The 23,481-nt window shown below is 44.4% G+C and overlaps 4 protein-coding genes and 1 long non-coding RNA gene across 9 annotated transcripts; 1 reads left to right on the top strand and 4 right to left on the bottom strand.

Moving 5' to 3' along the window:
- Window positions 1-1,984: 1,984 nt before the first annotated feature.
- Window positions 1,985-2,838, bottom strand: LOC4330226 (14 kDa proline-rich protein DC2.15). Its single transcript, XM_015767586.3, has one exon. The coding sequence runs from the start codon at window positions 2,713-2,715 to the stop codon at window positions 2,314-2,316; it is 402 nt and encodes a 133-aa protein (XP_015623072.1). The 5' UTR covers window positions 2,716-2,838; the 3' UTR covers window positions 1,985-2,313.
- Window positions 2,839-5,565: 2,727 nt separating this feature from the next.
- Window positions 5,566-8,115, bottom strand: LOC112936046 (vesicle-associated protein 1-3). Of its 2 annotated transcripts, XM_026022762.2 has the most exons (8): window positions 7,660-8,115; window positions 7,492-7,562; window positions 7,304-7,385; window positions 7,091-7,206; window positions 6,844-7,005; window positions 6,717-6,764; window positions 6,258-6,326; window positions 5,566-5,920 (listed from the first exon to the last, which is right to left on the bottom strand). In XM_026022762.2, the coding sequence occupies exons 1-8, from the start codon at window positions 7,706-7,708 to the stop codon at window positions 5,804-5,806; spliced, it is 714 nt and encodes a 237-aa protein (XP_025878547.1). In that variant the 5' UTR covers window positions 7,709-8,115; the 3' UTR covers window positions 5,566-5,803. The 2 variants fall into 2 exon arrangements, with proteins under 2 accessions (XP_025878547.1, XP_025878548.1); XM_026022763.2 differs by lacking the exon at window positions 6,258-6,326 and having other exon boundaries at window positions 7,660-8,110.
- Window positions 8,116-9,474: 1,359 nt separating this feature from the next.
- Window positions 9,475-10,491, bottom strand: LOC4330225 (probable lipid phosphate phosphatase beta). Its single transcript, XM_026022764.2, has one exon. It carries the CDS (start codon window positions 10,404-10,406, stop codon window positions 9,789-9,791), a length of 618 nt encoding a protein of 205 aa, XP_025878549.1. The 5' UTR covers window positions 10,407-10,491; the 3' UTR covers window positions 9,475-9,788.
- Window positions 10,492-16,806: 6,315 nt separating this feature from the next.
- Window positions 16,807-18,703, top strand: LOC107276942 (uncharacterized). The gene has a single exon (XM_015771806.3). It carries the CDS (start codon window positions 16,891-16,893, stop codon window positions 17,809-17,811), a length of 921 nt encoding a protein of 306 aa, XP_015627292.1. The 5' UTR covers window positions 16,807-16,890; the 3' UTR covers window positions 17,812-18,703.
- A 541-nt stretch (window positions 18,704-19,244) lies between these two features.
- Window positions 19,245-23,268, bottom strand: LOC4330223 (uncharacterized). 4 transcript variants are annotated; one of them, XR_010739572.1, is made up of 9 exons: window positions 23,000-23,268; window positions 22,825-22,908; window positions 22,030-22,091; window positions 21,730-21,880; window positions 21,189-21,410; window positions 20,030-21,092; window positions 19,839-19,941; window positions 19,684-19,752; window positions 19,245-19,581 (listed from the first exon to the last, which is right to left on the bottom strand). It is a non-coding gene; the product is annotated as an uncharacterized lncRNA (long non-coding RNA). The 4 variants fall into 4 exon arrangements; XR_010739570.1 differs by having other exon boundaries at window positions 23,122-23,268; XR_010739569.1 differs by lacking the exon at window positions 22,030-22,091 and having other exon boundaries at window positions 22,767-22,908; window positions 23,122-23,268.
- Between the last annotated feature and the right edge of the window lie 213 nt (window positions 23,269-23,481).

The raw sequence follows: 23,481 nt of genomic DNA, 5'->3' as shown, positions 1-23,481 counted from the left end.
TTGACGAGAACTGACCATGAGGACATCATCTTAACAACTGCATGCCTTGTTGGTGAGCCAATAGGAGCAATCGTCCGGACTAGAAATGTTTGATGTGTCTAGCCTCTATTATTTGTATCACATTCTACCATTATGGGATGTATTTGGTTTGAGGATAAGGTCAGACCGGACATAACGATAATGGTTTTAGGGACATGGGTATACAACTATAACTAATCCTTAATTGCAAATTTAAGAATAATTAAACTAGGATGTAAATATATGACTCAATGATTATTACTTGATATGTTTTACCGAATTCCCTAATAATCATAGTAATTGAAATTAAGACTCCAAACTAGGTAAAGCTATATATTTATTAATTTCAAGTCATAAAATTATTTGATTACGAAAAAGAAAAACTAAGGCTCCACCAAGTAAAATTTCAAGTAATAAGTAATAAATGTAGCATCTTACACCAACTATGTCTATGTAAATTCATTGTTTTGGAGGTTTTTTTTTTGCGAGGACATTGTTTTGGAGTTATTAAATGAAGAAAAAAAGTAAAGAAATAATAAACATATTTGAATGGTCTATATATAATACAAGACAAGTGCATATTAGTAAACGTTTATTTTGGGTTTTTGAAATATTAATATGAATAGTAAGATACACCGACAGTTCCCTAACTTGTGAGGTGGTATAACTTACCTCACTTATCTTGTGAGTTAGTAGTTATCTTGTCTCTAGGGTGCATATATCATTAAATACAAGACGTGTGGTTGTTTGATGCCAAGTTGGATGTCATATTTACCTAATACGATGTGCTCGAAAGTAACACGGGCAAGGTAGGCACTTAAGAAAAGGAATAAAAAGCAAATTATCCCCCTTATATATATGTTTTGCGCGCTTTGTTCTTTATGAGGGCTTTTTTTTAAAAAAAAAGAAGTATTACATTATGTGTTTCTACGTTAAAAGAGACCGGTCTGTATGTTTGTCGAAAAATTTTTACCGACCGACTGGATGTCAGTATAGATATTTTTTTCCATCTAAAGTCGGATGGGAATGTTAATTTGGACATGGTGTAGTGACCGCCATGGCGTTCAACTTGGCATTTTGGCAACGATCGAACAGCCCATGTAACATGTGTCAATGAGATTTACATCCTCAAAATAAGATGAGTAGCTCATTTAAGTAATTAATTTCGAGATGAGTAACTAAATTGCACACACCACACAAATTAATTGTGGTATCATGGTGTATTTTATTTATTCTAGAGTTCGGAATTGTTTGTGATAGTAAATAAATTTGCATGTGAGTATATATATATCCCATTTTGAAACCAACTACAAAGCATATAGAAAATTTTAAAGTTGTTCGATAGTCATTATTAACAATTGAACGTGTTATTTCATAACCTGGACGAATGTATGGGCTCTCTCTATTACATATTATAAGACATTGATGTTTGTTTTATATTATTTTTGTTTTAAGTTTAACTAAGTCTAGAAAACATAGAAGCATCTACAATACAAAACTAGTTTTAGTAAATCCATCCTTGAATATATTTTCAAGAGTACATTTGTTTCATGTTAGAATATTATTGATTTTTTAAATGAGCTTTTTCAAACTATTCAAGTGTGACTTACTACAAATCAAATGACTTATAATATGGATGGAGAGAGTATGAACGATTTTGATTCTAGAGATGTAGTACCGAAAGCTAGAGTATTAGCATTACTCCCTCCGTTTCATATATATATGGTATATATTTTAGTTTTGTCCTAAAGTCAACTATTTTTATCTTTAACTACGGTATCTAAAATTTTGTATAGTTTAACAACATACGAGTACATATTATAAAAGTATTTTTTTAAAACTAAAAGCATAAATCATATAACGATGTTAAACTTCTCACAAATTTGGCACGCGCGGAGCTGTAGTCGTGCACGCACACATATGTACACACACAGCAAACAATCACAAACAGAAGTACATATATATCTGAAGTTGCAAACCAAAGCTTTATTAGAAGTTGGTACCGGCACACAAGCTAGCACCGGCCCTTACAACAAATGCGCACGTACGGATAGCGGGAATAAGAGTACTACAAAGAAGACAAAGGAGAGAGTACAGAGAGAATCCAAACTGGTACCGTGATACGTACAAACAGCCAGCATGCACGATCGATCATGCGTTGCGTTGCATGCAAAGTACGTACGTAACGTAGTAGCAAATAAACAGAGCAGCAAGCAAATCAAATCAAGAGTCGTCAAAGCCAACTAATCACCGTACGTAGGATCAACCCATGCAGGCATTGCATATGCACGCTGCTTAGCACTTGAAGCCGGTGGGGACGGTCTTGCCGCAGTAGTTGAGGATGAGGCTGAGGTCGATGGGGAGGTTGAGGTTGATTCCGAGGATGTTGCCCCTGATGGCCGTGCAGAGGCACACCGCCGCCTCGAGGTCGACGAGCCCCTCCAGCAGCGGGCAGCACGGCTCCGCCGGAGGCACGCCCACCTTGGCCTTGATCAGGCCCAGCACGTTGGCGCACACGCCCAGCTTCAGCGCGTCGCGGGGGCACCTCCCGAACGCCGACGGCGTCGGCGTCGGCGTTGACGGTGTCGGGGTCGACGGCGTCGGCGTCGGGCACGACGGGCTGCCGCCGCAGGCGCTTGCCACCCCGAGCACGACGAGGTTCACGGCCAGGAACAGAGCGAACGCCTTGGACGCCATTGCTACGTACCCGAGATCGATCGATCACAAGCGCAGCTAATCACTAGCTAGCTAATTAAGAGCTCTTGATCAGCTGGAGATGATTAGGCTGCTTGAGATGGTTTTGATCATGGGATTAGGGAGGTATTTATAGTCGAGCCCCGGGATTAATTAATCGACCGTTAGAGCTCATGTGAACCCTGCCCTGCCATCATGTGAGCGTGCATACGAGGGCGATCTGGATTGGCTGGCAGAACACCTGCCCTAGCAAGGCTCGTAGATTAATTAACAAATCGTACGTACATCTACGCTGATAATGTGTTAAATCATCGGCCGAATATTTGGTTAGCTGTGAAGCACTCGATCCCGCAAATGACCAAGATTGCTGCACACGACACATCGCGGGCTTGTTTCCTTATGATCATTGGTTGTTATTTTATCTCGCGATCTTGGCCTATCGGGCGTCGCTTCGCGCGGTGCAGCGTGACTGCGTGAGCAAGTTGGTGATTTTCTTTTGCCGTTTAAGAATGCTTGCTCCGTGATCACACAAGAGAGGACATCACATGAACCGAGACCGGAGGAATATCGGGGCATGGTGGGATTGGTGGGTGTCCCAGTCCAACGGGCAAGAAGATTCTAAGCTTACCTGGGTTTGTTTTCACGTACGCGAAGGACAGGGGAAGATGCCATTGCAGCGTGGCTTCCTGCTGGCCCGGCAACTTTAATCTACACTAGGCACGTGGCTACTAGGTCGGCCCGCTTAGATAGCTAAGGTAGGCTAGGTAGGTCCGTGGTAAACTGCCAGCCCATGGGCGCCTGGGATTCTTCTTGGGCCAACAGAAGCAGAGGTTGGGCAATGCGAAGCCTGAAAATCCTCCTCCTCCTTCTCTCTCTCTCTCTCTCTCTCTCTCTCTCTCTCTCTCACGAACAAAATCCTCTTCTTCCCGAACAGGCTAGATTCTTTTTTTTTTAATGAACCAGTGAGCCACCAATTTCATTGAATAGAGGAATAAAATTGTACATGCGCAAGCGCAAATAGAAAACTTTACCGTCTCAAGGCCTTTGGCCCGAACATGTTAAAAGGTAAGCCACCTATCAAGGTGTTTCGCGCCCGCCAAGACCCATGTTTTGGCATCCTCCTTAATTTTGGCTATCAGACTAGCCACCGGAAGCTCTTGGTGCTGAAAAACTCTGCGGTTCCTTTCATTCCAAATATCCTAGGCGACTAATAGCATTAGAGTCTGCAAGGCTTTCTTTGGCGCTTCGTTGGAACATGCGGTGGCCTCCCACCACTTGAGTAGCGTCGAGGCTTGTTGCCATAACGTTGGTCTTATTTGTTCACATGTTGTCCAGTCTGCAAGTGTCGCCTAGATTCTTTCACATATCTACACTCCGCCAGGAGGTGAGGGCCGTTTCCTGATTCCTTCGACAAAGGGGCAGATGGAGCCATTTTCGATTACCCACGGGTTGCCAATCTGTCGGAGGTCCATACTCTATTTTGGATAACAAGCCAAGCGAAGCGAATGTTTTACATTTGCGCGGCGCCTAGGGCTTCCAGATAGGGGCATTGAAATTGAAGCTTTTATGCCAAGAAGTTGTGCGTTGTAGGCCGATGTCGTCATGTATTCGCCGTGACTAGTTAGCTTCCATGTGATCTTGTCCTTTTCGTACTCTGTCAACTGCAGGCTATGAACAGCACCCTAGACATTGACAAGTTGGCTAATTAGTTCTGTCGTCCAGCCTGAGGTTACCGGCAAACCGAGGTCAACCAACCATTGGTCGGGAAAGCGATACTTGTTGCAGGCTTGCATTCTTCTTTTTTGCAATCGCGTAGACTAGTGGTGCTATGTCCTTTAGCCGTCGCCCCTGAACAGGCTAGATTCTCACTTAAGTTTAAGAATCAGTACTTAATTTAGAAAAGCTAAAAGAAACTTTCCCATATTCAGTATATGTTGGTTGATTGCTTGTCAGTTGTTTCTTATAATTTTCAACTCCACCAAATAAGATCGTACTGCTTCTAATAGAATGGTATGCGTCTTTTGTGCGTCCGCGACAGGGACATAGCTATGGAATCTAGAAATCCCATTTTATTTTTTAAAATTCTTAGAAGCTGGGTTGCTTACCAGTTGTCTTTTAGCATCTTAAGCTTCCCAAAACTAAAGTTAACAATGTCGTAGCTACAGAATCTAGAAAATTAGAAGCTAGGAAACTCATTTTTGTTTTCCAAATTCTCACTAGTTATAGTTGGTTGCTTACAAAATGCTTCTTACAATCTCAAATTTTCCCCAAAAAGACCTGTGTTTAGGTAAATATATGGTGGAAACCTTTAACTTAGATAAAATCACGTGTAGACCTTGACTAAAGTCATCAAAATTCAAATGAAAAAATTACACATGTAAAAATCTTGTCCAAACTCGATTTTGTTTATGAGATAGGTTCAAAATTTGTTATTTTTATATAAGTCAAATTTGGACAAGTTTTATATAGTTGTGTAACTTAGATGACTTTTTAGTCAGGATTTACATGAGCTTTTACGTAAGTTTACTTTATACCACATATTTACCACCTTTGTTCTGGGGGTTGGAGGCCCTGGTGGTTCCTGCTGACCTAACGGATTGTTCAATACTGAGATTAATAAAAAGTGTTTCTTGGTCACTGTGAGTGTTTAGAGACCTTTTGATTAATATTTGCTTAGTTTCAAGCTTTTGGGTGAACAATGACCAGGAGCAGAGGATCACAATGTTACTACAATATGTAATCTCATCCGCTGAATTTGGAACCGGGTACGTACTCTGTGAAAGGATTCTGGAACTCACCCAGGACCATACTGCAGGTCAAATTTACACTCAACCACATTTACAAGCAAACGTGTGTGTATAATGAACCAGAGGTTTATTATATATGAACAATTCAGAGATAGAACGCCTATTTGTCTATCTACAATGAATGGTTCTCTCCCATTCTTTAAGAGGTATATTATACTTCACAAGAACGGAAGACAACCACCTATAATGAAGAAATATATTTCTACCAAGAGAAACAGAAAGAATTGATCAGCCAGAGGGACAAAATTCTGCAAAACGATGCGTATGTTTTGCAGCTATTCTGGCTAAACATTGCTTCCCGCCATTAAGTATCCAATGAAGACGAAGAACGCAAAGACAAAAGGCACAAACAGAGCTGTGAAACCCCCATCGGATGATGACCTTTTCTTCTTAAGAAGATCCTGCAATAGATCAACTTGGGGTTAAGTAATTGATCTGCCCTAGTCTTGCTTCTCTTTTCTTTTGGTGGATCTGGTGCTTTTGCACGCAGATGTTGTAAATTTACGATATGTTGTATGCAAAAAAGGTTAAGTAAAAAAGAACTATCGAAAGGGAGCAATGTCTCGTAACAAATATCATGATATGAACCTCATTAAAGGTAGCAAGAAAAAATAATTTCATACGAATCACTCAATTATTCAATTATGGAGAAGTTGAAGCGAATTAAACGGTCAGTTCTTTTTTAAAACATTGAAAGTATCAATTTTCTCCAAATTCTTATCTAAAGAAAATCCATACCAGTTCTTGTTGAAGCTTCTGGTTTTCATCTACATATTTACTCAATACAGCTTTGGTCAAAGAGACGCCCTAAAGAACCACGAAACAATCAAGAATGTTAGCAATGCAATTAAAATGCTGGGTGTTAGTTGTTTAGAACAGTAGAATTCCTATACTGAACAAATCAACAAACTACTACTTCCTCCGTTTCACAATGTAAGTCATTCTAGCATTTCCCATATTCATATTGATGTTAATGAATCTAGACATATATCTAGCATTTCTCACATTTATATTGATGTTAATGAATCTAGATAGATATATATGTCTAGATTCATTAACATCAATATGAATGTGGGAAATGCTAGAATGACTTACATTGTGAAACGGAGGGAGTACGTGTTTATGATCTTTAATGTCTAGTTCAATAGTAAGCTCTAAGGAATATTCTGCCAACGAGCAATGCTTAAAGATAATAACCTCGTCATGTGAAGCTTGCGATCCAGATGTATATCCCTTCCTTGATGCCTGAACATAAATAAATTATCATTAGGAACAAGCATATCATCATTGTTATTTTGATATAAACAACAATGTCAGTACTAACAGCATCGAACGTAGATGGCATTTGCACTTCATGGTCCACATCTGAATCAAGGGAATCAATCTCATCCTCTTCTTCCTCTGGCACAGGGGAGGGAGGATTGGCAGGGATGTAGACCACCCTCAGCTTGAACTCCTCGACCACCTTGCCTGCCTCTTTACTGAACTACAAACCGCAACATTTAACATTTAGTACATCACTCATAAATCAATCAGCATCTATGAACTCGATTGAGACTGCAGGATTTTACCATGTCACTGTGAATGTCCTTCTGCGTTGTGCCATCCTCTACCACGACGCTTTGGATGAGAAACTTGTCCTTGCAGTTATAATCCGTAGGGATCTCTTTCGGCGGTTGCATAGATACTGCAACGATTTTTCAGAGCAAGAACAGCAATGCGTTTATAAACACGATGAACTGATCAGTTGGGCAATGTACAGCAGCAGAGGAAGCAAGACGAACTTGTGATTCCGCAAGACCCTCTGGGCAGAACGATTCCGGTGGTTGGTCTCACCGAGTACTTCCTAGGGTTCGTCGTTTTCACCTGCAGATCGAGCAACCAGTACCCAAGAAATTCAGACATTCAGTCAACTCAACCTAATCAGGTTACAGCAACTCTGACAAAAAAAAAACTGTCAACTTGTGTTCACCTTGAAGGCTACATGATGATCGGTCTTATTCGTGAGCTCCAGGATCCCCGAATTCTGCCTCTTGAGCTCGACTGCTCATCAGAGCATCGAAACAGAGGCGATCTGAATCAGTCCTAAACAATCAAGAAACAGCAAGAACAACAAAGGACAGGTCGTCGAAGCACTCACAGGGTATCTTCAGCTCGGAAGGGTAGATTCGAAGCAGGGTGTTACTCATGGCGCCGACCAACCAAGAACGAGAGGATCGAGGCAAACGAGACTAAAAACCGACGTTTTCTTTTTCCCCCCTTCTCGATCTCGTGAGGAACAGGAAGCTGAAAGATCCAAGGAAACGGAGAGGTGGTCGGCGGCGTGTGCGGGCGTTTCCTCCTCCAGGAAGCAAAGCATCAACGACAAGCAAACACGCTATGTAATTGATTCAATCTTGAATTAAAAGAAGCGAAACGGAACAAGAGATTGAATTCTTGGGAGGTTGGAATTCGGGTTGGAATAAACTAACTATACTAAGGATTATAGGCGATTGGTTGGGGATTGGGAGTTTGAGTCGTGGGCAATCTGGGCTGCTGCTGCTGCTAGCTTTCCGCTTCATCTCTTGCGCGCGCTGTTCGGTTAGTTGGTTGATTGGTAGTTGGTCTCGCCTCGGCTCGCGCCAGCGCCAGTTGGGATTGGCTGGATACGCCGCCCACGTCGCCTGGGAAAAATATCCCAACTCCTTTTGCTTTCCGTTTACCTGTTCTTTTCTTTTTGGTTCTATATCTCTGTCTGACTCAGCGTCGAAACGTCGAACTCTTCTTGCCACCCTTACCAAAATAACAGTACCTTGCATTCCAAATTTGGGAAAATTTTAATTTTAGTTTAGAATTACTCTTATACGCTTACATTTGAGTTTTACTCCGACATGGAACGTGGGTTGTGAGCTGACATGCACCGAGTATCCAATCCAAATGGAGGAATTATTGATGCTATGATCGAATGTACACCGAAAGCTATCAAATCGTGTGGGCTCATGGCGTACCAGCTTGTTGCTCAATTTCTGAACACCGTGGCCAGCCACCAGCTTGTTTCCCACATTGTTTGATTGGCAATCTACATAACATAACTAAATGCTAAAATCACTGCTACATTGAAAGGTTAGTATTTGTCTCTAGTTTAAATCCACAAAACAAACTTCTATGTTGAAATTCAAAGGGCAAGAGAACCGCCATTTCAGACAGAAAACAGAAGCCTTTTACTCTACTAGCGCTTATGAGGCTATGAGCTGCCAGATAACCAGATAAGCATTCAGGATATTTATTTGGAGCTAAGCAACGATAGGTCACTGTTCAGATCCAAAGCTTCCACGCAAGAAACAACCTTCTTTTCAGCTTTTGCTATTCCATCTCCCACTTTTGTCATCGATGTGTCACGGTCCAGCAACACCAGGATATGAACAGGGACAGCAGGCACACTCGCATCTTGCATTCTCCCAGGTCGTGCAGCCAAGTATTCCAAATTTCATCCAGCAATGGGGCCACTGGCTCCTTTGTTTTCTCATCCAGTATTGTTGTCAGTAATACAGTCTATGTCCTGAATTGACATGATGACATCCCATTGAGACGAATAGTATAGAGTTAAGTTGCTTTCTTACTCAACTTTCAAGCAGTACCTGGTAGTATTGATTATTGATTGCTTTCTGTATGATCTCTCAGTTTCAGGCCCATAGACCATAATGTCTACTATCCATGACAACACTGAAAAATAGTACCATACTTATCTGTTAATTCAGTGCTGATCTAGTCATCTAGAGCAATATGCACATCTCACTGGAACTGGATAAGAGGAGTACTGACCTGAGATCGATGATGAATGATCCATGTTACTAACATAAAATTCTTGCAGCTGTTAACACTTCCCTCTGCTGAGTTTATAAATGGTAGATCAATCTGCCATGGAATATCTAGCAATGCTATGCTGTTCAAATGCATAGCAACATAGACAATGAACAATCCGTCAAGAACACATTTTATATATGAAGTCAACCAGATACTCAGATTAACAATGTTAGAGTATCACTCTAATCTGCAACAATCAGAAATGAAAGAGCAGTAATTTACTCTACCAATGGAGTATATATATAGCAACCATTCTACCAATTAACTAATCTTAGAGAAGCAATTGGGGTGATCACTCCTTTGCTGCTTCGCATAATGCTCAATTCATCAAGAATTAAGTACAAAATGTATTCGCTAAACTTGAATTGCTCACAAAATTTGCAAATCGGGACAGAAATGCTGCAACCAATCGTGAGAGAACAATAGCTAGCACACAAGGAAGCTGATGCGAGCACACATCGCCCTCAACAACAAAGAGCTGAGCCAGGCCTCGAACACCCCGAGGCAAGCCCCGGCGACGACGTCGAGGACGTAGTGCCGGCCAAGAAGCACCCTGGACGCCGACGTGGAGGCGGCCCAGAGGAAGAGCGCCTCGCGGGGGAAGCCGCCGGCCGCGAGGAAGGCGGCGACGAGGAAGGCGCGGGAGGAGTGGCCGCTGGGGAAGGACCAGTGGTCGGCGGCGACGGCCACGTACATGTCCGCGGCGTTGTAGGCCGGGCGAGGGCGGCGGACGATGAGCTTGGCGGCGCCGACGAAGAGGATGTCGAGCACGAGGCCGGCGACGAGGCCGACGAGGAGAGGGGATACCTTGGAAGAGGTGGTGGTGGAGATCAGGAGGAGGGATATGGGCACGGGGAGCCAGATTCGGCCGTCGCCGGCGACCTCGAGGGCCTTGAGGAGGAGGCGGGGAACCGGGAGGAACAGGGCGTGGAGGCGGAGGGACACGGCCGCGTCCAGATCCGCAAGTCCGCCGACGAGGGGAGACTTCGCCGGCGCCGTCGTCACTTGGGCCTTCGCCGGCGGCGAGGTGGATGCGGGAGCCATGCGCGCCGGCAGACGCGAGCCCCAAGGTGCCCTTCGCTTTACTCTTTTTTTTGGGGGCTTTGCGTTCGTTTGGATTTCGGGAACCAGGATTGGCTGGAGTAAAGTGGAATGGATTAATCCGACCGAAACAGCAAACTACGGAGATCCATGTTTTGGTTTGGTTTGGGTTATTGGGCCTATATGGCTGTATGCCTGTATCGTCACATCTTGTGCGTGACCAAACTGGCCCATGTTGTATCCAACCCCTAATTATGGACTTATGTTAGTAGTAAGTCGCAACCAACGAGCCATTTTTTTCCCAGGATCGCAGGTGGCGGTGTGGCAGTGACGGTACACGTCGTTTTTACTACGCTGGCAAAAACTGCGGTACATCACAGAGGAGATCAGCTACACAAGCGGTCCAGGCTCCAGCCGTCCAGCCATCCATCCCCAGCAGCATTTCCACGTTCCCCATCTGCAACAAACGGCCAACGCTGCCGCACATTGACGTCTCGACGAGCCAGGACGTGCAGGTCCATCTGCGCGGGATATCGTCATATCGGCCGGCCTCCTCCCCAAGATCGAAGATCGAGGCCCGCGGCCGGCCTCCCTCTCTCCATCGGGCAGGGCGCGGCAGCCACCGCCGTGGGCCAACACTTCGGCACGTCTCCGCACGCACGCGCTGCAGCCGCAGCCGCAGCGTACAGCCGCCCGCGTGGGCGGGATTGGGATCCTCTGCAGTCGACTTCGACTGGGGACCCACATGTCAGTGACAATGGCACAGTGCAGTCGACTGCAGAGGATCCTTATCCGCGTGGGCGTGCCAAGGCTTGGGCCGGCAACTGCCTCGGAATTCTCAGCCTCTCTCCGTTCAAATCCCCCTCGAACTTGGCTTGGGCCGGAGTATCTTATTACAGATTCCAACGCTTTGCATTTGCATGGCTTTCTCCTGTCGCTAATCTCTCTTAGTAATCGTAATCCTTTCTGTTTGACTTTGTTTGAACTTTCAAATTTAAACGTGTATAGAACGGACCAGTGGTACTCAGGTATACTGGTGCTGAGTACGTAGTTCAATTCGGAGCTCTCTTTTTTTTAACTCGGGTTGTGGTGAATATTCTTGCGCGTCCCCACGTTTCTGTTAGTTTCATATCGGTATCACCATGAGTCCTGGACTATAAAATGTCATGTGTCGTATTCTTTTTTGTTTACTTTCTCACCTCGAGTCCTCGATCGTAGGACTGAATGGGGGCAAAGTATGCAGTATGCATTGGCTCGTGCGAATTTCGTTTGTGTTAAAAGGTGCGGGAGAGACCGCGATCCTGCGGACGAAGAGAAAGATCACTTTTTCGCACCTTACTCATTTGCCTTTGTTCAAATGCGTACACGCTGATCTACGAACTTGCAGCGACATTTCAAACTTCAAATAAATCAAAATCGAAAAGGATAGTTTGCCTTCGGCAACAATAAAACTCGGATAGCTAATTTGAGTCCATCCGTATGTCTTCTACCGATCATGTACGTTGCATATATAAATATATCCACACCTGCAATCATGAGCCATTTTGCTACTTTTCAAAGAAGTAACATGCATTGTTAACTCTGTGTAATGTATCTATGTGTCTACTGTCTAGCACTATACTATTACTAGCTAGCTATGCTGGGCAACAATTGGATAAAGACATGTCAACCTTGATCACATGGGTCCTAAACATACGCATACTATCCAGACAACAGAACAAAACAAAATAGCAACTCTGATTAAAAAGAAGATGATCGTAGCTGCCTAGGTGCAACTAGATCCAATAATCCCGCTCGATCGTGTACCGGACGACGATCGCCCCGGAATCATATGGCGTCCCTCCAGCCTAACTTGCCAACCTGCGCGCCAAACAGGATCGTAGCAAGTTTAAGGCTGTGTTCGGACTTCTGGGTTGGAAACCCAAATGCTGCGCACGAAAAACATAGTGGTCCATTAACACGTGATTAATTAAATTGTCAGGGTTATAGATACCATATATCTAATAGTAGTTGACTAAATCTCAGTAGAACCCACCACATATCATGTCTTATACGGAAACAACCTTCGGATATATGAGGAGTTCTGCATAAGGAATGATAAATAGAGTTCTACATGAAAACGACAAGGACTACTCGGATTGTATTCATATTGTATTGACACCTATAGGTATCAATACAAGGTCCCCTAGGAGGAGAGGGGACACGAAACAATAGATCAACATACAAGCCAACATACGCCAAGATAAGCCGCCAGATATCAACATCGGAGATAAGCCTAGTAGTCCCCATACGGTACCTACGACTACCGTCAAGAGGGATCTAACGTTGTCTCTGATCTCGCCAGACACGGATTCGAGGAGGAAGACTACTCTGTTGTCGACTACGAGTCAGCACTCAGACCACCATGTCGACAACAGATAGATAGGTTACCCCAAATATTGTGCCGGTGTGATTATGGTGAATAAGAGCAACGACCGGCTTCGGCCAACAGGAGTAGGGTTATTACCTGACAATTCAGGGGCCCGAACCTGTATAAAAATCCACGTCTCCATCTTTTTTAGTACAATCTCGCATATATCCTAGTACCAACGATCCCCATATACTATGCAAATACCGAAACCGCAACATCAAACGTCGATATAAGTATTACGTTATTTTTTTCAAAAATGGATTAATATGATTTTTTTAAGCAACTTTCGTATAGAAAATTTTTGAAAAAAACGCACTATTTAGCATTTTAAAAAGCGTGCGCGCAGAACACAAGGGAGAGATGTTGGGAACTAAGGGTACCAAACACAGCTTAATAGTATAGTCCACTACTAACTCCAAAATCTATAGCCAATGTAATAGCCAATTTATACAATAGTTGTTTACTATACTATTAATATCTGGTCTCACCTGTCATACACACAGTACGTCTTAGAGTCCGTGCTGCAGCTGGCTACATATCTGTAGCCCGCTGTTTTTCTTTTTCTTCCTTTATCTTTTTAAAATATATTTATAGTTATCTTATAGCTTGCTATTGTAACTGCTCTTAGACAACGAAACAATATCATCCAATCCACCGAGCGGGCGGGCAAGCAACAGCGTGGGTGTCGTCAAAGACACGGGGACTTCGAAGTGGATCTCAATCCCGCACGCACCAGTGGCACCACGCAGACGAGCGCGACCAATCGCCAATCGGTGCCATCTCGATCGATCGACCGATCTGGCGCGTTTTGCCCGTGTGTGTTTCTGGAATCTGGCGCCGATGTCACGGCGGCGCGCTTGCCGTTGCGGAACGTTTTTTGGGGGGAAGAGACGACGAGTCGACGAGACGAGGAGGTAGGCAGGCAGGCGGTTTACGCGACGCGCGGCTGACGTGCACAGCAGCGCAACGGCTGCGCGCGCATGCATTGCCACTGGACCTGTACGACTCGCGTACGTGGAATCTCACGATCGGGACGGCTAGCTGCTTCGATCGGTCCATGTTGCGTGGTGTGGCAGTGAGCTTTTGGAGGGAGCGAGAGAGTTGCGATGCCATATGGGTGACGGTTGTGTGACTGTGTGTGCCAAGGAGTACTGTGCACATGCCTATCTTGTGCATTGGTGTGGAGGAAAGCTCCAAGTGGAAGACGATGAGTGTTCGGATTTCGATTTATTGTACTGTGTACTGGGCGCGTGCGTGCATGGCCGGGTGTACGTGATGGGAACAACCTAACAGGTTCGATTGATGAATGGTGTTTTCTTCTGTTCTGTTTTTTTTTATGTACGACCATGCATTGTCGTATGATCGTATCTCGTGTTTAAAGCCGAAATGTTCTGAATGGGATTTTCATTTAATTTGCAAACCAAACGACAATTAGTGCAGCATTTAACTCCCACGTACTGTACTAGTGGTTGGGATGGAGTGTCTGTGTGAACGGATGGATTGAAGTTGTTAAATTGCACTGGCGGTCCTTAAACTTGTAAGCAGATTTCATGTCCACGAACTTACAAGGTGTGTATCGAGGTCTCTAAACTTGGTTTATTGTATCATTCCTATCCAAAATCTCATTTAACCGTGGTCTTCCCTACGTGGCATGATATGTAGATGACAACATGACACATTATTATTATTATTATTATTATTATTATTATTATTATTATTATTATTATTATTATTATTATTTCTTTTTTTTCTCCCTTCTTCCTTTTTCATTTCTCTCTTCTTCGGCCTCTTCGACGCGGGGGGAGCTCGAGGTGGCTTTAGTGGAGGAAGAAGATAAAAGAATAGGAGGAAAAAGAAAATGGGAAAGGAAAAAACCGCCATGTCATTGTCCACGTGGCATGCCACGTAGGCGAGATCACGGTCAAACGACGCTTTGGACCGGGATGATACAATAAACCAAGTTTAAGGATCTGGATGTGCGCTTTGCAAGTTCGTGGACCTAAGTGAAACCTCATGACAAGTTTAAGAACCGCTAGTACATTTTACTCAATAAATTTTATTGAGCGGCAATATTTGTCATTAGGGTCTTTAAAAATACACCTTTCGCTCATCTTTTTTTCACGCCAGCGGGACACATTAACTTATTGTTAGAAGCTCGGATGAAAAAGAAGGTACGAGCTCGAGCTCTAGCCTAGTTTTTTTTGTTCTTTTTTTTTCGATTGGACTATCGGTCCAGTCTCGTTTCAATAATTACGTTCCTCAGCAGGGTGAAGCCAGATTTTTTAAATTTCCAAATTTTACATATCTGTAAAACTAGATTTAAAAGGGAGTCTTCGCGCCCCTGCTCCATTCAGTGTTCAACTCCGTCCGTTCCTTAGGCCTCAGGCTCAAGCTCAGGCTCCACCCTTATCACCAGGCTTGTGCTTTGGCCTTGGGCTTGAAGCAATCGTAGCAGCGACTGATCGAGCAGTGATGGGATTGGTAGTGCTGAAGCTCTCTCCTGATTGCAGGATCGTTGATTAAGTAGATTGATTGGCGTTAAGGGAGAAAAATAGATATATTCAGGGGCGGATCCAACGTAGGTGCAGGGGGATTCAATCCCCCTACACCCACAAAACCTATGGATACCCCCTAAGCCCCCCCCTCCCTCAATTTTTTCATCATAGTTGATAAGATAGGAGGTGCTAAATGTCTCATAATAGCATTTTAATATAGTTTAATACTGAGATTATGTGTTTACATCGGTGTACTCGGTATGTTGAGTCCCCCCAACTTTTTGTTTCTGGATCCGCCCTGGATATATTGAAAGGAAGGATGATGCAACGAATGATATATTTATCTGGTTTAAACTTTAAAGTGAAAACTTTGTTTAAAAGGTTGGTTTAAAGTGAAAACATTGTTTAAAAGGTTGTCTGAAAAGAAACTTTGAAATGGTCCAATGTGTAATTTACTTTAAAAAATGAGTGCAATTATGTAGCTAGGAAACATATATCAATGGACTAAAATCCAATTGATAGGGACCATAATAACCAAGCGGCCAAAATGCCACGCTATACCAATATGCAGTGCCTAAAAAAAAAACCATGCTGCAATGCCTGCAACACGTACGTACTACGGGTAAAGATCGCCTTTTTTAAGTCACTATCACATCGGATGTTTGGACAATAATTATAAATATTAAACGTAGACTATTAATAAAACCCACATATAATCTTGGACTAATTCGCGAGACGAATCTATTGAGCCTAATTAATCTATGATTAGCCTATGTGATGCTACAGTAAATATTCTCTAATTATAGATTAATTAGGCTTAAAAAATTTATCTCGTAAATTAGCTTTCATTTATGTAATTAGTTTTATAAATAATCTAATATTTAGTACTTTAAATTAGTATCTAAATAAATACAGATACTAAAGTTTAACAGCACCTGAGATGTCTAAACTGTTCCAACAGTAACACCGGCCATCAGGATACAGCAGAAAAAAAAAAGCCACATACCTTGCCTGTTCGACACGATTCCTACGACTCTACTCTCCTTAAAAAAAAAAAGAGTCAAACCCTGAGTTTTCGTGTCCAACTTTGACTGTCCGTCTTATATGAAATTTTTTTATAATTCGTATTTTCATTGTTGTTAGATCATAAAATATGATTAATATTTTATGCGTGACTTGTCTTTTTATTTTTTTTTATATTTTTTTTAAATAAGATGGACGGTAAAACGTTAGATACGGAAACCAGGTTTTATCTTTTTTTTATCTTTTTTTTTTACGGAGGGAGTACGAGCCTAGCTACCTTATGATGTCACTGTTGATATCTGAGGTAAACAGTAAATATACACAGTAATTTCCTTCCCATAAAATAAGCTGTACTACTCATGCACTGACTGCTGCGCAACCTGGTCAGTTACTCAGTTTGCCAGAAGCATCTCCTATATCTCAGTACTCCAAAGTTTAGGCCATATACAAATTGCCGAGCAACAGGGATACTAGTACCATAATAAGCGTACGTCCTCTCCACTTCTCTCCAGCTAGCTTACTACTACTAACTACACCACCGGTGACCGGTCACTACTAAATGCCGGAGAAGCTTCCGCCACGCCGCCGCCGCCCGATGGCGGCGGGGAGCTGGGTCCGGTCGTTCCATTGTAAGTCCACGGCGATTGGAGACGTCGCCGCGGCCATCACGGCGCTGCCCAAGAAGCCCCACCTGCACCTGCCTCGCTCCAGCTGCGCTAGCTCCGGCGACGCCCACAACCACAAGAACGTCTCGTCGTCGTCGTCATCGTCGTCTAAGGCCAAGCCGGCGGCGAGTTCGAAGGTAAGTCCGGCCAAGCCGAGGAAGCCCAAGGCTAAGGCGGCATCCGTTCCGCCGTCGTCGCCTCCTCCTGTCCCGCTTGGTCCGGTCCCGGCGCTCACCGAGCTCCCGGCGGGGCACTCGTCGCGGCAGGTTGTCGAGATTATCTTCCTCTCGTCGTGGTCTCCGCTTCCGGCGACACAGGCGGCTTTGCCCGCCGCGGTAGCTTCCACCGCCGCCGCCGGCGCGTCAACGGCAGAGGTGGAGATGCTGTTCCGCGTCCACAACCCCGCGCGCGCCGTGGCGCGCTTCGAGGACTACCGCGCCGCCGTGCGCGCTCGGGCCGGTGGGGCCTCCCGCAGCGCCGCCGACGGCAACGAGATGATGCGCTTCTCCCCGGCGCCGCCTGATGACGGGTGCTCCTCGGCCGCGGGCGAGGACGCGCTGCGTATCCGGACGTTCGACGGCAGCGGCGGCGCGCACGCCAACGGGCGCGGGCCGGCGTCCGGCAGGCGGGCCATGTTCCTGTGCAGGGTGATCGCCGGCCGCGTGGCGGATGGGCCAGCAACCTCCGGCGCCGGAGCCGACGCCGAGCCCGTGCCCAGCAAGGAGTACGACTCCGTCCGCGCCGGCAAGGGCGAGCTGGTGGTGTTCGACCGGCGAGCCGTGCTCCCCTGCTTCCTCATCATCTACAAGCTGTAAAAACGTCCCGATAACCCCCTGCCCGCTAATTTTTGTCACTGCTCATGGGTTAATTAATCAACCAACCGCCATTAACTGCATAGCTAGGTGTGTGTAAAATGATCTCATCAGTTATGATTACCCCTGTCCAAATCCAATTAATCTCTCTCCCCATCGCTGTACATCTTCTGCGAGTGAGTTCAAGGCATGTACAGCCACTGTGCTGCACCCCGCACAGGCGCACAGCCGCCTGATGTGCACCGCATTGTTGGATTGCGTCCTCTGCACTGCAGCGTGTGGCGTTTGTGGTGATGTTGTTTATTCCCTGGAGTTGTCGTGTTCGACGGGGAGGGAGAGGCTTTTTAGGCTTTTCCTCCGGGCGGGAGGAAATCAGGAAAGACAAAAGGAATGGATGGAGGCAAGGCGACGGCTTGGCCATGGGGCATCAGATCATCAGAGCGAGCGACGCGAGGGACCGCGACGCCGCGCTCGCTTGGGACGGCGTGTCGCGGGGCGCAGGCAGAGGCAGTGCTGCCTGGCTGCTGGGCAAGTGAGCAGGAGAGAGCTAGGGGCGCCGCGTTAATGGAGGCGTTCGGGTTTGGCACACTTGCTCAGCAGCTGGGCTGGGCTCGTCATTAATTCAGGCGCCTGTTCGCCATGTGAGTACTTCACTCTGCTACGGATTAGGAGTTTGGATGGTTTCGCGGAGAACAGCGGCGTTTACCATAATTTTATTTTATCTTTTTATAACGAAAATACAGCCATTCTACAGCTTATTTCCAGAAGGATCTCTTTTACCATCAGCTGTGGACTGTGGTGTGGCACGTGTGAATATGTTGCACAAGGGTTTGTACGAAGAATATTGTTTCAAATAATCAAATGCAAAATCTGCCTATGTATGGATTTTTCTCAAGTAAGTAGAGTACGGGGGCATATTAAGATATACTAGGCAGTATCGGGATCGTAGAAACCGAGAAGCGGATTTTCAATAGGCAGGTTATTCAGAGATGAATATGGATACCCTGGATGTCAGGCTCGTATGTTATCATCGTCTCCGGTCTTCAGAAACAGATCGTCTCTGCTGGTTGAATATTGCCACAACCCAAGCACTGCCCTGCTGGGCGATTGAATAATCATGAGCAATATACTCGCGTGCTTATTGCTCATCCTTTGGCGCCTTTTCTTCGAAGGCAGCAATAGATAAGTATGCTAGCATCTCGTTATATTTATGAACTGAGAAATGCAATATACGGGTATACAGCTTCGAGTTCTTGCTCCATACTTACTGATTACGGCCCAGCCACTAGTGCTGTACCATCGCCATCATCACCGGCATTGCTTTTCTTGCGAGCTTGCGATCATGAACAATGGCTTTTTACTTCCCCGAAAATGTTATCCATGTAATGCTCTTTTGAGAACATCTGGCTTGACTGAACTTGGTTTCTGCATTGGAATGAGCTGAAAGAAACCATTCCGATTTTAAGACCGGCAACTTTGACCCATTTCACCATTTGTACACTCTGTCAATAGCAGTTCCGCAAGATTACACATTCCTAATTTACGATTTTTAGAAAGATCAAACCTAGAGTTTGTAACTAAGCAAAGCAGCTACCACTCAAACCGTGCGCAAGCTTTTCAGGCGACATTACAACATGTTCTGTCTAAAGCTTGAATCCATCCTTCCAATCCCTGATCCTCTTTTTCTCTTTCAGCTTTCAGGTATAGTTTGTGCTCACTTTGTCGTCCAACTGAATCTACCCAAATAAAGGGGAATCCATGTATAAAGCACACCTGCACAAGTTACTTGAAAAGCTCAAACTTCTCAAGGCCTTAAAAGCCAGGCAACCCAAATGAGTAGCAAACTCAAGGTGCCATGACTGAAGTTTGAATCACCTTCTCAAAGGTACACATACTCAGTTGTAACAGTGCTTGGACCACAATTGCGGACGGTACGGTGAAAGTCTGAAAGATACATTTGAAAGCATGATCAAGTGTTCTTTAAATGTAGTAGTATATACTCGTAAATATGAATGTACAGGTATACGTACATATATGTACAATGATGCATGCACAAGGAGGGGCCATGCGTCGGTCCTAAACTCCTGCTCCAAAGGTCCCCCACCTCCACCACTGTTGTCTTGATGCAGGAACCTGTGTTAGCAATATTTTACTTCCAGCAAGCAGCAGATGCTAGCTTCTATTCTTCTGTTTATAATACTATGCAGAGAAGACGACTCACAGAATCATAGGCTCATTAAACTGGAAATAAAACCCAACTGCAATGAAGGAAGCAGTCACTTGTTTAATCCTGAAGGTAAGAGAGCACATCAAGTATCTGCAGTTCAGCACATGACTGGCCTTTTAAGTCCAAGCTACAGCAACAAGAAGTACTGTTCCTCATCTGGGTTGTCCTAGTATTTCTGACCTAGAGAGATAGTAAAACACATGATGTATCATAAGTTCATTCGGTCCATCACATGGTTATAGTTACTCCTCTTCTTGATGTGCACTTCTTTTATCCAGCATGAAACGCCGAACAAATTAGCAGGTGGCCACTGACAGAAAATGATATCCAAAATTGAATAGTCTCTCTTTGTGAAGTGCTACCCCAGCAAACCAGCAGCGACCTCATTTATTGGTAGCTATAATTGTGATCTACTCAGTTGTCCAGTGACAAGGAAATGGTAGAACAACCCTGACCATCTATGCTAGTAAAACACATGAAAACAAGAGTGCAAACTAACTGAACAACACTATGTTACTGAAGACGCCACACTGGAGATTGTTAGTGACATACATACCATTATTACATCACTATGCCAGCTTCGCTTTTATTTTCCGTACAAGTAAACTGATGGCTCTTCACATAATAGCCATAGTCCTAACTCAAAAGTGCTGGGTAAGCCATAGCTTTTGCTTGCCATTGGAGGAACAGGAAGGGATCAAGACTTGCAAAGCAAAGAAAAGCCATCCTTTAAGCAACGAACACGCATGATTGCTTGAGTAGGTCGGTTACTGTGTAATCAGACACTGCTCCCGTTGGAGATCAATGACGAAGGAATGTCTTTGTGTACTACTACCACAATATCACGGCTTTTGCATCTTTTCCCTGGTCATTTCAGAAGTTCTTCTGTGGCTCTCTTAAATAAGCTCATCCCTTGAATGGGCCAGTGGTTATGAACACTATGATGGCATATGTTTCAGAGTGCACGCACAGAGGAACAGATCCTGTCCTGAATTTTTATGACCCAACTGCTTTGTACTCCCTTGTTTGGCACAACTGCTTGCTTTCTTAACTTGTTCTAAAAACATAAAAATTCAAATCAGATTAGCTCCTGCAATGTAGGACACCACAAACAGCAGACAGACAAAGGTCGATACGGGTTTATTTTATATACCTGGAACATGAAAAAATGCAGAAGAAATTGTCATCAGAAGTTTCAGAAGAGGTAAAACTAAAGCCCAAAATGTTCAGATATAGAGTTCTCCATTCTTTACTGGTGCAATTACAGACAAAACGGTCATAAAGAATACCCTTATTTCCCTCCTCGTCAAGGACATCAGAGCAGTATCATCGAACCAAATTGCTACATGCCGATGTAAACTGCAGCAGGATCCACCTGTCATTGGGTATTGTCAGCAACATTTTTTTTCTAGTGGATTTTCCTTGAAGAGCAAATTCAACAATTTGGAAGCTCATTTGAAATGCCGTTAGGACTTCGGAAGTTGAGTAACAAGTTATACAATCATACCATGCATTCCTGCAATGTAAAATTGAAGAAGCAAGAAACATATATGAACTATTCCAGGAAGCTAAATGATGTTATCACAAGCAAAAGTAGTAAGACGGTTCCAAAAGGATTATAGCTTACTCATTTGGGTTGATATACTGTTATTTCAGTACACAGATCAATAATTAAATCAGAACTGTGCAAATACCTGCATAGGTGACTACGACATGTCACGCCTCAGAGCGGCCATCCACATGCACACAGCGGTGGTACAGATACGCTGCATTATCAGACTGACCTGCCGAACGCTGATCGCACAATAAACATGGTTGCTTCGCATCCAAATTCCCACACTTTGTCTGCACCCATGTAAATGTGACTGTGAATGCAGGCAAAGGAATGTTTTCAATACATATCTGTATGCAATGTATGCCTCTGAGAAGACATAAGGCCTGGAGAAATTAATTGAATGGAGCAAACCGGAGCTAAGAAACATGGACATATTTACCTTTTCACAATTCACTGACAGACCACGGATATGAGTACTCAAAAACTGACTTCTATTGAATTCTGTACATTTGTGTGACATGTCACATGGTCATCAGGAAAACATGATGAGATGAACAGACAAGATGACTAAGCATGGACCGAGGTAAGCAAGGAGATTTGGACTGTGGCAAGGACTGGTGCCCATATAATCATTGAAACTGATGGTTTACCTTGAATTTGGGTGGGCAAGCACATAAATTAAAACCAATCAAACCTTGCAAAAAGTTATGAAGGAAAACCAACTTCAAGTGTAAATGAATAGTAGTAACTAGCATACATGTTACTATCACCATGTTTCCTACTGATAATTCTTTAAATCACAATACTGGCCATGTTTACCCCAGTAAACTTATTTAGCTTTTGCATTGTCAATCTCATATTCTTAGCTAAAACAAATGAAAGATTGCTCTATCAGCGATTTTCACATAGTCTAGGTACTATAGCAATTCTAACCCCCATAATGGTTAATTCCCTGCTTCACCAGCTCAATTGTTCCCAATGATCTAAACGGCATTGATTAAAGACGACGGACATTTCGGTTCTATACCATCAAAACATGCCCAGATTAGAAATGTAGCACTAGAATTGTTTTTAATTCTAATTAGTTGATAGTGACTGGAATATATGATTTAAACCCAAATAATTATTAGCGTGCGATTGAAATGGGAAAAAAAAAGATAAAGAAAATTGTACAACCTCACCACCCAGCCTCCTCCTGACCTCTTAATGGAAATAGAGATGAAAAGTTCCGAACCAGTAGGCTTATTTTTCTGTACACCTTTACTTGATTCATCAAATGCTCCTCCTGACCTCTCTGTACTCCATTGCAGTGAAACGTCTGCAAATTGCGACCATTATCATTTTTCCTGGAGTCTGTAATCTAATGAAGAAAAACTGCACGCCATAAACTTCACATGATTCAACCACACCTAACAAAGAGAAGCCCACACTGAAGTTACAGGAAGCGTCGAAGCGATGAACATGGAAACCCTAGTTGACGAACGAAGCGGAGCCGGAGGCACGAGAAAGACCAGACGAGCTCAGTACGTACCACGCCAGAGTGACCGCCTTCCAACCTCGCCTCCTCCTGCGCGCGGCGGGCAGGCGGAGCTCCTGGTGTCGTCGGCGGCGACGCGAGCGGCGATCGCCGACGGGGAGGCCACCGGCCCTACCGGAACCGCTCCCCAATTCCAGACCTGTGGACATCTCCAGCCGTCCGTTCATTTTGTGCGGCTCAGATCGAATCCCGTAGCGCCGGAGACGGGTAGACCGGTAGACCGCATCTGCACCGATCACGAATCGAAACCTGGCTGGGCTGGCTTGGGAGCTTGGGGCTCGTGGGCCTTGCTTGTTAGTGCTTGGGCTGTCCATGCAAGAATCCAGAGCATCATATACAGGCGGGCCGTAGCTT

Source organism: Oryza sativa, chromosome 2, assembly GCF_034140825.1.
Source record: "Oryza sativa Japonica Group chromosome 2, ASM3414082v1".
NCBI classification, from domain to species: domain Eukaryota; kingdom Viridiplantae; phylum Streptophyta; class Magnoliopsida; order Poales; family Poaceae; genus Oryza; species Oryza sativa.
Note: the sequence above shows the minus strand (reverse complement) of the source record. Positions and strands in the feature narration are given on the sequence as shown.

Coding starts and splice junctions, on each gene's coding strand:
- LOC4330226 (XM_015767586.3), bottom strand. CDS start 2,715: ATGGCGTCCAAGGCGTTCGCTCTGTTCCTGGCCGTGAACCTCGTCGTG.
- LOC112936046 (XM_026022762.2), bottom strand. CDS start 7,708: ATGAGTAACACCCTGCTTCGAATCTACCCTTCCGAGCTGAAGATACCC. Junction 7,386..7,491: donor ATCATCATGTAGCCTTCAAG/GTGAACACAAGT, acceptor CTCGATCTGCAG/GTGAAAACGACGAACCCTAG. Junction 6,327..6,716: donor CGCAAGCTTCACATGACGAG/GTTATTATCTTT, acceptor GTGGTTCTTTAG/GGCGTCTCTTTGACCAAAGC.
- LOC4330225 (XM_026022764.2), bottom strand. CDS start 10,406: ATGGCTCCCGCATCCACCTCGCCGCCGGCGAAGGCCCAAGTGACGACG.
- LOC107276942 (XM_015771806.3), top strand. CDS start 16,891: ATGCCGGAGAAGCTTCCGCCACGCCGCCGCCGCCCGATGGCGGCGGGG.